The sequence below is a fragment of the Aethalodelphis obliquidens genome, unplaced genomic scaffold (assembly GCF_003676395.1).
Source record: "Aethalodelphis obliquidens isolate GAN/ISIS:26980383/991018 unplaced genomic scaffold, ASM367639v1 scaffold6, whole genome shotgun sequence".
Taxonomy (NCBI): Eukaryota; Metazoa; Chordata; class Mammalia; order Artiodactyla; family Delphinidae; genus Aethalodelphis; species Aethalodelphis obliquidens.
This window is the reverse complement of record NW_020837950.1, coordinates 46,159,504-46,173,181: the sequence shown is the minus strand read 5'-3', so window position 1 is coordinate 46,173,181 and position 13,678 is coordinate 46,159,504. Positions and strand designations below refer to the sequence as shown.

The 13,678-nt window shown below is 39.7% G+C and overlaps 1 protein-coding gene across 5 annotated transcripts in view; it reads right to left on the bottom strand.

Moving 5' to 3' along the window:
* The window catches only part of EGF (epidermal growth factor), a 93,490-nt gene that overhangs the window by 69,078 nt on the left and 10,734 nt on the right, over positions 1-13,678 (bottom strand). For all 5 annotated transcript variants that reach the window (XM_027102825.1, XM_027102826.1, XM_027102827.1 and 2 more), the window contains exon 2: positions 1,291-1,490. In XM_027102825.1, coding sequence (XP_026958626.1) covers positions 1,291-1,490 — 200 coding nt within the window. The remainder of the gene's footprint in view (positions 1-1,290; positions 1,491-13,678) is intronic.

The following is a 13,678-nucleotide window of genomic DNA, read 5'->3' as shown; positions in this document are numbered from 1 at the left end:
AAACACAGAGTTGGGCAGAAATCAGCCTCAGGAGTCTGTGCTATATCTACATCCCATACAAAGTAATCTAGCCAATCCATTTAACTAATTGCTAATATATTAGTTCACCCTGGTAAATTGTTTGCCTTTTAATGGTTGTCCTTTTTAAACAACGTTTTAACCCAAAGCAGGGACTAATACTAGTGGATTTTAGGCTTCAGGCCAATCCTTTCCTAATGACTTGCCACAAATTCCACAACTATTTAATGTTTTTTTCCTGTTCTCTGACAGGAAACCCTCCAAATTCTTAAACTCAAGATTTTGAAACTAGTCTACAGATGGCTGGAGAGTAATGAGTAGCCATCTTTGTTAAAAGTGAGATTAGTAAGCATTAGAGATGTGATAAAACAGATTAGTGCCTAATTGAAGGCTTTAAGAATAATTGAAGGGAGAAAGTTGTGTTTAAAAAAAAAAAACAAAACCCAAAAAACAAACAGCGGGCACTTTGTGTTGGGAATAAATGCTTAAGGTTTCTCTGGCCACCTGCTCTCTGTAATCCATCTCCCAGGAGAGACCATTCCTGCTGGGACTCATTTAAGGGTTCTACTAATTAAGAAGAAAGATAAAAGATCTTTTGTATGTGATTGAAGCAAAATATTTTATATCTATCACCTGCTTTATTATTTTTTTCCAGACTGCGAACACCTTGAGGATAAAAAGAAGAAAGATTTTCTTCCTAAATATTAGGTGCAAAAACCCATGACAGAGATTTTAAGCAGATGAGACAGGGTTTCTCAACCTCAGCACGACTGACATTGGGGGCCTGGTAATTCTTTGTTGTGAGGGACTGTCCTACATATTGTGGAAGATTAGCAGCATCCCTGGCCTCTAGCACATCTTCTCTTCTCCCCAATCCAGTTGTGACAATCAAAAATATTTCTTGACGTTGCCAAATGTCCCCTGAGGGGCAAAATTGCCACCAGCTGAGAACCACTGGAGTAGAAAATAATCATGTAAATAATCTGTTTTAACCATAAAATGGTGATCTGGCTTAATAAACTTACATCTTTTCAAAATTACATTGACATCCTCACGTTCTCCTGTTGGGGACTTCCAAATATCAATGCCACATGTATGGGCTTGTTCAGTAACATGATACCACAAATGCAGATTAAATAAATACCTACATATGCCAGACACGTATGTGCAATGTAATGTAATTTTTATTTATCTATATGTTATGAATTTGCTATATCATATTTGACAGCCTGTTCAAAACTCCCTCAAATGCCATGGGAAATGGTACTTTACCTCTTGGCTTGTCCCATTCAGAAAAACTCTTTGCAAAAGTTGTCTTTCTAGATCCACCCAATAGATTCTTTCTTCATTGTAATGAAAATCCAAGATCATGGATATGCCAGCATCTGCCACCAATTGCTCATGATTAGTTCCTTCTAAGTCAATCCTAAAGATCCTGTTTCCATGTGAGAAAATTAAGAAGGGTGCAGGACCTGCATGGGAAGAAAGACACCAAACAGTATATTTTCAATGATATTTTATCTGATTAAGACAAAATACTTCCCCATGACAAATAGCACAAGCAGAATTAGGTTTTTGTTTTGTTTTGTTTTTAAATTTTTTTGGTTGCGCTGCATGGCACGGCATGTAGGATCTTATTTCCCCCACCAGGTATCGAACCCGTGCCCCCTGCTTTGGAAGTTTGGAGTCTTAACCACTGGACTGCCAGAGGAGTCCCCACAGTTAATTTTTTAAGTCCTGCTTTTATATTTTAAATAAATACCATTGTTTAGATAATAAAGACTTCCTGTAGATGTTCACAATTAATTTTGTAAATCATTTTCTCCACAAATTGATTGTAAGAAGTGAACATTGACAAATTATGAAAAAAGAAATATTTGAAGAGAAAGACACTTTCTAGCTTAATAATGTTTTTATGTTCAAAAAGAAACTACCTACTGTGTTCTATTGTAAAGAGGGTCTGTATGAATGTCAAATTTCATTACGTAAATTGGAAATAAAATTTCAGATATTACCGTTTTGGAAATGGATCTCCCTCCTCTAGTCTTACCTTATGAACAGAGCATCCAGGTTACTGACAAAGAAGAACATGGTGAAACCTAGAGGTCTTGAGCGGAATCAGGAAAAATTGAAATGCTGTCCACGAAAGCTCTGAAATATTTTGTCCCTGTTAACATGGCCACATAAAATTTACAGCTCCCAGTTAAATATGAATTGCATGTATATTGCATGGGACATCCTTTACCCTAAAAAATTATTCAGTTTACCTGAAATTCAAAATTCAAGTAACTGAGTGCCCTAAACTTTTATTTGCCAAATCTGAGTAGTGGACCTCAGTGGATCTCTTGATTCCTACAAGGCCTTGCCCTGTATCCTAACCCTATGCCTGGGGTCCCGTCCTGTTCCAGGTGATGACCATCTACCCACTCAGACTCCCAAGTACTCAACACCTGCTTGGGAACCTGATACCTCTCTTTGGAAATCTCAGCAGAAATTATTGGCCGTCCACACGGAGCTTGCCTACAATGCTCCAAGACGATGTCAGTGCACCGTGTCATACTCTGCAGCCACGGTTAGCAGGGGTTAGTTTCCTTGGTCTTTCCAGACTGAGGATGAAGAGGCTTCTGCCATTCTGCCTTTAGATAACTATCCCAGTTAACCACTGGGATGAGTGGGGAATTGCAGAAGAACTCTAACACATTCTCACTGCCCTGCTGGGCTGACTCCGTTCTAATATTAAACCTTAATAACTTAATATGACATAATAAATGTGTTTACTGTTCTAAGGATTTCAAATGATGATGAATTAACATCCTCTTACTTGGGGATTATGTTCTAGAGTCAGAAACATTAGCTCCATTTTAGAGAATATATTGGAATAGAGATACAAGAGAAGGGAGAAGTGTAAGATCGTGAGAGTTTTGAAACAGATGCCTTCATAAATGTCTAAAAGAATTGGCTCAAATCACTCTTCCCATATCTTTTCCACAGCACAAGACCCCTGGCAGAGATGTGTAGGACAGCCCGTTCTCCATTGCCATTCTAGCTGTAGAATCAGAGGTATCACAGGAGAAATGGAAAGGGCATTAAACTGAGAGCCAGGAGGCCTGGTTTCCAGCCCTGGCTCACTAGTTTCTCTGGACATCTCACAAGACCTCCCCAGCCCATATCAGAGGACTACTGGGGAAAGAAAATGAAATTATAGATATGAAACTATTTCATTATTTGGGAAGCACTACACAGATATGATTTGCCATTACTTATTCCCACAACCGAGGTCTCCCTACGTAGGGTTGTACCATTGTTCAGGTTTGAACCCGTGGACTGGAATGTCGCTATAACTCATTTCTCTTATAGCAATGTATCACGGAGGAAAGGAAGGCATAGGAAAAGACACCCTAAATAGACAGCTACTAATCTGTGGGCCACAGATTGCTGCGGGCCTGTGGATTTGTTGCCAGGAGTCCTCTCTTTGAAATGTGTATCATGCATCCTGTGTAAACTGAATAGATGTGTCAATACCTGCTATTAATTTTCTAATGCATTGATACATTGAGGAGATCAATAAAACATCTGATTCATTCCAAAGTACTACTAAATAGGATTTTGGGTAAAAAAAGGAGAAATGAAAAGCACTCTAAACATTTTAGACAGAACACAGCATAATGCTTTGCACATAGTAAGTACTCTAAATTTTTTCCTAAATCAATAAATTAATGAAGAAATAATTGTGTTTTTTAATTTGTCTGGGCTTTTTACCAGTATGAATGAAGACATAGACCCTAGAAGATCTATCAAATTCATAAAAGCAGAATCTATCCTATGGTAGTTATTTTACTAACAACAACAATAATAATAACAAACTTTCACATCCTGGTCTCATTTATCCTTAATACAACACCACGGGCTAGATAGTCCAGATATTACAGTCAATGAATCAAAGAGAAAAAATAAATCTGAAAAACACTTAGATCCATAAAACACAGACCATAGCATTAACCTCAATAGCTTTTCAAAAAACAAATATTTATGAAAATACTAAGTATGAATAATGAATAAATTTTACCTTCAGATTTTTCTCATTCACGGGTGAATCCTAGCATCCAATGTTTTATCATAGCTCTCAGAACTAGAAGACCCTAGACATTACCTAGTTCAGTGTTTCCCAAAACTGTTTGTTCAAAACAATCACACAGGGCTTCCCTGGTGGCGCAGTAGTTGAGAGTCCGCCTGCCGATGCAGGGGACACGGGTTTGTGCCCCGGTCAGGGAAGATCCCACATGCCGCGGAGCGGCTGGGCCCGTGAGCCATGGCCGCTGAGCCTGCGCGTCCGGAGCCTGTGCTCCGCAACGGGAGAGGCCACAACAGTGAGAGGCCCGCGTACCGCAAAAAAAAAAAAAAAAAAAAGTCACACAGGGTGCCTGTGCGCGTGCACGCGTGTGTGTGCATGTGTGTGTGTGTGTGTGTGTGTGTGTGTGTGTGTGTGTGTGTGTGTGTCGTTTGCAGATCCCTTCCCTGGAAATTCCATTTCAGTAAGGCCGGGTTGAGGACTAGGAATCTGTTTTCTGAACAATCTCATATCTTGGTGAATTTGGAAATTGTAGATCTAGTTCAGATGAGGAAATTCAGCGACGCTTCCCAGAGTCCCACCTACAGTTGATGGTAGAGCTGGAATTAGAACCCATGTACTATCCTCCCAATGCAGTACTCTTTCCTGCATTGCTCTGGGTTATGTGTCAAGACATTACGATCTTCATTTTACTTCTGTAACAGATTTTTATTCCACCTCCCTCAAAACACCATTCCTACATTGTCAGCATCATTTTGTGTAAACCAGGGCCTGGGATGAATATTTGTGAAAATGAATTGTAATATGATTTAAAAGAAAGTTAAAGACTTTGAGAATTAGGCCTGGTGAAATAGTCATTAGACTGTAGGACACTGGAAATGATAAATAAGTTAGTGTTTTTTCAAACCTGTCAAAGCTTCTATAAACACTGGTGTGTGGTACAATCTGTGGATTTGTCAGCAGGGTGTGCATGTTTGAACAGCTAAACTTTCCCATGTCAAAACCCGCAGCATTTATTTTGGGTGCAGTTCAGTGAGAAGGAAGTGCATAGAAAATCAAACATCATGTCTAAGGAATACAAATCCAAAGACAGCAAACAGGTCACAGCAAATCAATTGGAACCTCTGACTTCTCAACCTGGGGATTAGTAGGGGATCTTCAGCAATTAGAAAGGAGTCCAGAATGTTTGGAGCACATTGAAGACCTGGGGCCTCCATAGCACAGAGATCAATTATAAAAAAGCAATTTTTGATTGAAAGGGGTGGGGATATGGGTGGCAGAAACAGAATATTTCACAACCATCACCCCTTCATCTGCTCTGAGTCTGGAGAAGCAGCCCCACCCAGGTAAATGAGAAGAGAAATTGACTGTCATCTTTGGGCCTTGGGGGCAAAAGCTTGTGGGACCTGGTTTACACGTCAAGGATACTGGCAAGCATGTTAGCAAGACACACCTACACTTAGTCTTCTCAGGCCAACACTGCCACCTGCCCTCACTGCCACAGGTTTCCTGCTCTAAATCTGGAGGCCGACTGAGGAAGGCTCACAGGACAAAAGAGAATGTGGAACTCTGGACTTTCAAGATTCAATGACACTATGAGAAAAGAATAGATTTAAACTGACGGGCCTGATGTAAGAAAGCCTGACACCTCCTCACCTGCTCCTACCTAAGCCCCTGATAGGAGTCATTTATTCCTACCTCCCAAGGGGCTGACTTGAATAATATCTGGGTTTTATGAAGTGCAGAAAGTTTTATTTCACTCTAAAAGGCAATCCTCATCTTCTTTTTTTCAATTCCTTTTCCTTTCCCTAAAAGGGCACACATTTACTTTTTGAGCAATCACGGCTTTCTTCTCATTAGCGTCAAAATTCAGGACAGGTGAGATAGAAGCCAGGCGACTCAGAAATAATACACTGAATACAAACAGCTTATACAACTCAATAACAAAAAAACAACCCAATCAAAAAATGGGCAGAAGATCTAAATAGACATTTCTCCGAAAAAGACATATAGATGGCCAAAAAGCACATGAAAAATGCTCAACATCAGTAATTATTAGAGAAATGCAAATCAAAACTACAATGAGGTATCACCTCACACCAGTCAGAATGGCCATCATCAAAAAATCTACAAACAATAAATGCTGGAGAGGGTGTAGAGAAAAGGGAACCCTCCTGCACTGTTGGTGGGAATGTAAATTGATACAGCCACTATGCAGAACAGTATGGAGGGTCCTTAAAAAAACTAAAAACAGAACTACCATATGACCCAGCCATCCCACTACTGGGCACATACCCTGAGAAAACCATAATTCAAAAAGAGTCATGTACCACAATGTTCATTGCTGCTCTATTTACAATAGCCAGGACATGGAAGTAACCTAAGTGTCCATCAACAGATGAATGGATAACGAACATGTGGCACATATATACAATAGAATATTACTCAGCCATAAAAAAAGAAATGAACTTTATTTATTTGTAGTGAGGTGGATGGACCTAGAGTCTGTCATACAAAGTGAAGTAAGTCAGAAAAACAAATACTGTATGCTAACACATGTATATGGAATCTAAAAAAAAACCCAAAAAAGGTTCTGAAGAACCTGGGGCGGGACAGGAATAAAGACACAGATGTAGAGAATGGATTTGAGGGGAAGGGTAAGCTGGGACAAAGTGAGAGAGTGGCATGGACTTATATACACTACCAAATGTAAAATAGATAGCTAGTGGGAAGCAGCCTCATAGCACAGGGAGATCAGCTCGGTGCTTTGTGACCACCTAGAGGGGTGGGATAGGGAGCGTGGGAGGGAGACGCAAGAGGGAGGAGATATGGGGATATATGTATAGCTGATTCACTTTGTTATAAAGCAGAAACTAAAAAAAGTCTGCAAATAACAAATTCTGGAGAGGGTATGGAGAAAAAGCAACCCTCCTACACTGGTGGTGGGAATGTAAGTTGGTGCAGCCACTATGGAGAACAGTATGGAGGTTCCTCAGAAAACTAAAAATAGAATTACCATATGATCCAGCAATCCCACTCCTGGGCATATATCCACACAAGTCTATAATTCAAAAAGCTACATGCACCCCTATGTTCATAGCAGCACTATTCACAATAACCAAGACTTGGAAACAACCTAAATGTCTATCAACAGATAAATGGATAAAGAAGATGTGGTACATATATACAATGGAATATTAGCCATAAAAAAATGAAATCATGCCATTTGCAGCAAAATGGATGAACCCAGAGATTATCATACTAAGCAAAGTAAGTCTGAAAGAGAAAGACAAATACCATATGACATCACTTATATGTGGAATCTCAAATACTACACAAATGAACATATCTATGAAACAGAAACAGAGTTTCTGTTTGTGGTTGGCAAGGGGCAGGGGGGCCAGGGAGGAGGGAACAATTGGGAGTTTGGGATTAACAGATGCAAACTATTATATATAGGATGGATAAACAACAGGGCCCTACTGTATAGCACAGGGAACTATATTCAATATCCTGTGGTAAACCATAATGGAAAAGAATATGAAAATATATATATATATGTATAAGTGAATCACTTTGCTGTACAGCAGAAATTAACACAACATTGTAAATCGACTCTACATCAATAATTTTTTTTAAATAAGAAATAATACATCTAGAAAGGTGAGCCAGGAGATGTGTACTTAAACTGCTACCAAACCAGAATTGGGTCCTCTTGCCCTGTGCACAGTAAAGCCAATCTACAGACACCAGGTTGTGATTTGAAGGAAAGTGCAGCGTTTATTGTAGGGAGTCATACAAGGAGTCCAGGACAGCTAGTGCTCAGAAACCTTGGACTCTCCCATGGGTTACAGCAAAGCATTCTTAGAGGAAGGTGAGGGAATGGCATCCCAGGCTGTGTGATCAGCTCGCGCACAATTCTCTGATTGGTCGATGGCGAGGTAACAGGGCGGCGTCACAGGGGTTAACGATATTCAACCCTAGGCTCCAACAGGTGTGTGTTGGGGGCAGTGCTGTGTGCTCACGGTCATCAAGTAGTTAATTGCTTCCATTTGGTGGGGGTATTAGCATCTGTAAAACAACTCAGGAAATGTGCATCCAATACTGTTATCTAGGTCCCACAAAGAGGAGCTGAAGCAGAGGGGAGGGGGGAGGGGTCTGTCATGGGACGGCCCCACAGGGTCCTGCTCAGTTACAAAACCTTAATTCTGTAAGGAAAGCTCTGAAGAATGTGAAGATTGCCACCCTAGTCGCTGAGTGGTGGTAGAAATGAGTCATCTGGAGCAAAAAATAGCCCCTTCCTGACCCTCAGCCACATTCTCATTATCAAGCTAAAGAGAATCCATTACCAGGTGCTCAGGGTAGTACCTGAGGCTACCAAGTTCTAGAAAATCGTTCTTTTCAACAGAGCCACTCAGAGTCTTTAATGTGCTATTACACACTTTGATTCTCCAAGAAGGTGGGTGGTAAATACCATCAGAATAGTAACAGCCAACACCTTGAGTGTTATCTCTGGGGGTAGCACATTAAATGCATTATTTGATTTAATTGGGTAAAGTTAGGAGGTAGATGCTCCCGGCATCTTCATTTTACAGAAGAAGAAACTGAAGTTTAGAGCCATTAACTTGCTACAAGTCACATGTCCAATAAATAACCAACTGGGGATTTAAAGCCATGTCTTTCTGATCACAGATTTAGCTTTTAAACATCATGCTTATCCCAGACTGAATTCATCAGGAACCCACTGTTTAGCGTCTTGTAGTTCAGCTCCGTCAAGGAACCCACTTCAGGAAGCTGACCAAAAGGCTGGATTCTCTGCATCCACCCATGTTCCAGGAACTAATTAGAAATTGGGTCTCTTTCAGTGGATTCCTATAATTACATCACCTGGATATTTTTATATCTAATTCTATAATATGTTGCATTCCATATATAATGTATTCCCTGGGCTCCTTAACTCATGGCCCCCTTTTCTCCATCTTCAAAGCCAGCAGTGTATCATCTTCAAATGTCTCTCTGTTTCCATCGTCTTCCTTCTCCTTTGACATTCTGGCCTCCCTCTCTTAAGGATGCTGGTGAGTACATTTAGGATCCACCTAGATAATCCAGGATAATCACCCCATTTCAAGATCACATTTGTGAAGTCTCTTTTGCCATGTAAGGTCACATTCACAAGGTCCAGGAATTTAAGACATAGATATATTTGGGGGCCATATTCAGCCTAAAACAGTTAACAATGGTGAACATCTTTTCATGGATTTATTTACTATCTTTATATCCTTTTGTTGAATATATCTGTTTAAATCCTTTGCCCATTTTAAACTAGGTTATTTATTTTCTTATTATTGCATTTGAAAGGTTTTTTAAAAATATATGTTGGATACAAGTCCTTTGTCAGATACCTGTTTTGCAAATGTTTTCTTCCAGCACACAGCTTGTGTTTTCATCCTCTTGACATTGTCTATGGCAGAGCAAAAGTTTCAGTTTTGATGAGGTACAAGTTATAAGTTTTTTCCTTTGTATATCATGCTTTTGGTGTCATTTCTAAGAACTCAACTCCAGGACATAAAGATTTCTATGTTTTCTCCTAAAAGCTTTAAACTTTTACATCTTAAGTTTAGATCTATAATCTATTTTGAGTTAATCTTTGTATAAGGTGTGTGGTTTAGGTTGAGATTATTTTGCTCGTCGATGTCTAATTGATCCAACATCATACGTTGAAAAGACTATCCTTTCTCTATTGAATTGCTTTTGCACCTTTGTCAAAGATCAAATGACCATATTTATGTAAGTCTATTTCTGGACTTTCTAGTCTGTTCCATTAATTTATGTGTCTATCACTCAGCTTATACCACAGCTCACTATTACTTTTTTTTTTTTTTTGGCCGTGCTGTACATGGGATCTTAGTTCCCCGACCAGGCATCGAACCCGTGCCCTCTGCAGTGAAAGTGGACTGCCAGGGAATTCCTCACTACAACTTTTTAAAAACTCATAATAATGCAGTTTTGCAGAACAGTGAATGCTGTCAAAAGGTTCCTGTGCTCTAGGTAATCCTTCATCTTAAGTAAGCATGTTTATCCCTCAGCTTGTCAGCATAAATTATGCTCAATTTTATTTAAAGATTAATGTTACCATACTAAAATGCATTCTCCAACATTAAAAGTTTTTTCCAGATGTTTCTCACAAACACACACACACACACACACACACACACGGAAATCACTATCTGTCCTCTGAGTTTTGCCTCTGTATTTTCTACTTTCTGCTGGACATTTCCAGTTGCAGATGTCACACAGCCCCAAAAGTCCCTCTGCATGTTAAAAATTGAGTTCATGCAGGGGCTTCCCTGGTGGCGCAGTGGTTGAGAGTCCACCTGCCAATGCAGGGGACACGGGTTCGTGCCCCAGTCCGGGAAGATCCCACATGCCGCGGAGCAGCTGGGCCCATGAGCCATGGCCACTGAGCCTGCGCATCCAGAGCCTGTGCTCCGCAACGGTAGAGGCCACAGCAGTGAGAGGCCCGCTTACTGCAAAAAAAAAAAAAAAAAAAAAAAAAAATTGAGTTTATGCAACATTCATTTGCATCTATTGAAAAGATTGAATTTAATATAGGAGTTCAAAAATTTGGTTTAAAGTTCAATATGTTTTGATATTTAGTCTTTGATAACTGTCACAGACGAAATAGATATCTCACAATTATATCTATATCAAATACAAGAAATGCTTCATTGGCTATATTTACAAAATCACAGAATATGCTTTTTTTTTTTTTTTTGCGGTACGCGGGCCTCTCACTGCTGTGGCCTCTCCCGTTGCGGAGCACAGGCTCTGGACGGGCAGGCTCAGCTGCCATGGCTCACGGCATGTGGGATCTTCCCGGACCGGGGCACGAACCCGTGTCCCCTGCATCGGCAGGCGGACTCTCAACCACTGCACCACCAGGGAAGCCAGCCTAGAATATGCTTTTTAATTACATCTATCAATTATTCACAAATTTTATTGAATTAGACTAGCAAAATTCTGCCTTCCTGTATTTTAATCAGTAAATGCAAACTAACCAGGTGTTGCATTTTATATTTTTAGCAAGTGGAATTGAAAGGACAAAAATTCTTAATTTAGAAGTTTTTAAAAACAGTTTGGAAAACTCTGTTTACAGGAATTTTTTTTAAGAATGCAGACATGAGAGTTTTTTTGTTTTGTTTTGTTTTTTTGTTTTTTCAGAGTAAATCAGTAAATTGTACTGTGTACCAGAGGTCAGATAGGTGTCACAGAAGAAAAAAAAAGAAAAAGAAAAAGAGGGGTGGGCAGTAACAGGATGGGTGGAGCAGGTTAGAACTGTGGTCAGAGAAGGCCTCATGGGGGAAGTGACCTTAAGAAAAGACAGAAGAGCAGGGTGGGCTAGGTAGATATGTGGGGTAAGAGGCTTCCAACCAGAAAGAAGAGCCAGTGCAAAGGCCCTGAGGTAGATGAGAGAGTTTTTAATAAGTGACATACTGACATTGATTCAACAACCAAATCACATGACAATAGAAACATTCCCAACATCATCAGTTTTCAAACCACTCTCTTCATCATAAATTTCCTACAATCAGCAAGTCACATTCTAACTCGTTGTTAGAATGTCACCTTTAACTGGAAGGGATAAAGTTCTGTTGTTTTAGTTACTTTTTGAGTAGCATACCACTGACACCAATTTATCATCACAGAAAAGGTAAAAAAATTTGAAATACTTGTCCCTTTTTAAAAAGAAAAATATGTAACATTTGATCATTGTCATAAGTGCTTTGCTTCCAGATACTCTGCAGGAAGCATGTGGGACAAATATTTTCATGGTTACTCCCCATTCAACACAAAGTATTACAAAGAATCTAGTTTAGTCTTGTTTTTATAGAAATAATGACATCAGTGATGCCCCACTGCACTTTGTGCAATTCCAGTTTCAGTGATTGTGCTGCCCTGATTCCCTGTGAAACTGTGGAGACTATACTGTAGGGTCTGCTGTCATCTCACCCAAGAACGCTTTTTGTTGATGTTGCAGTAAATGCAGTGGCTCCATTGCCACTGAGTACATGCGTACTATTTTTTTCCACAATATATTTGTTAATATATAAAGAAGTCATTGACTACTGAGAAAATTTCTTCTCTGATGCATCTTTCTTTTATTGGCTTATAAAAAAGTATCTCAGTTCTTTGTGCATTTCATTGTTGAAACAGAGAGGCAAATACAAGAGCGGCTAAGATCACTGGCACTGGAGACAGAATACCCATGGTGACTCTTTACTGGCTCCACTATTAATTATAATAGCTGTGTGACTTTCAGCTCATTACTTAACCTCTCTGTGCCTAGGTTCCTTCATCTTGGAAATGGAAATGGTAATAGAACTTCATAGGATTATTATGAAGACTAAATAAATTCATGCCAAGACCTTAGAATTTTCCCTTACATATAGTGAGTTCTCAATAAATGTTCACTCTTAGTCTCTAGAAAATACCATAAGCTGAGATATAGCAGAAACACCTTTACTCTCACTCAAACTGTATAATTTTTCTAATACTTACTTCTTTAAAATTTCAGTAATGCCTTCTGTGAAGTTTTCAGTAGTATTTGCTGACAGAAGAACACATTTAATCTGTCGCCATGTGGTTTTCCATGTATTACTTTAGGCATGTTTTACCACAGCAGGGAAGAGGAAGACAAGTATTTCACTAATAGTGTGAGGCTTTACCTTTTTTTTCTTTTCCCTTTGGCAGTCCAGACTTGTGAGGGGAGTTTATTTTTACATTGATGATTATAACTCCTGTTTCCAGAGACCACATTAGCCCTAATGACTGAAAAACTTAGGCAACAGTCACAAAAGTTTTGTTATTGCATATTTCAACGTATAGAGGCTTTACCATTTTTGCTGTAATGTCAGAAACCTCAAGGGAGCCTTCTAACTTTTTATCAGTAAGCTTACGGTATGTAGTCTTGCATATCATAACTTTGAACACAACTGTGAAAATCATAAAGAGTTAATCTTCACATTCTGGATACTAATTCTTTTGTTTGTTTGTTTTTTTGCGGTACGCGGGCCTCTCACTGTTGGGGCCTCTCCCGTTGCGGAGCACAGGCTCCACAGCCATGGCTCGCGGGCCCAGCTGCTCCGCGGCATGTGGGATCTTCCCGGACCGGGGCATGAACCCGCGTCCCCTGCATCGGCAGGCGGACTCAACCACTGCGCCACCAGGGAAGCCCTGGATACTTACTCTTAAACATCTTACTTGTCCTGATGGCTTCATTAGCTATAACATTTTGAGGCAAATTTTTGCTTGTTTCGAGATTTATCACTAATCATAGTAGTAAGCATAAGTCCATTTCTCAGGCTTCCTTCTTGTTAATTTCTCCTTTTTGTCAGATCTGAATGTTCTTATCCCTTATGCAGCCAACAAAGAGCTCATTCTAAGAATAAGGGGTCAGCGCTGTTCTTTCCTCATTATCTTCTTGGGCTTTGCATTATTAGCATTGTCTGCCATCTTTACCTCCTCTGCAGGAGGGTTTTTAAGTCACTTGTTAGATTTTGTAAGAGTTAGCTTTGATAAAACCAACTAATA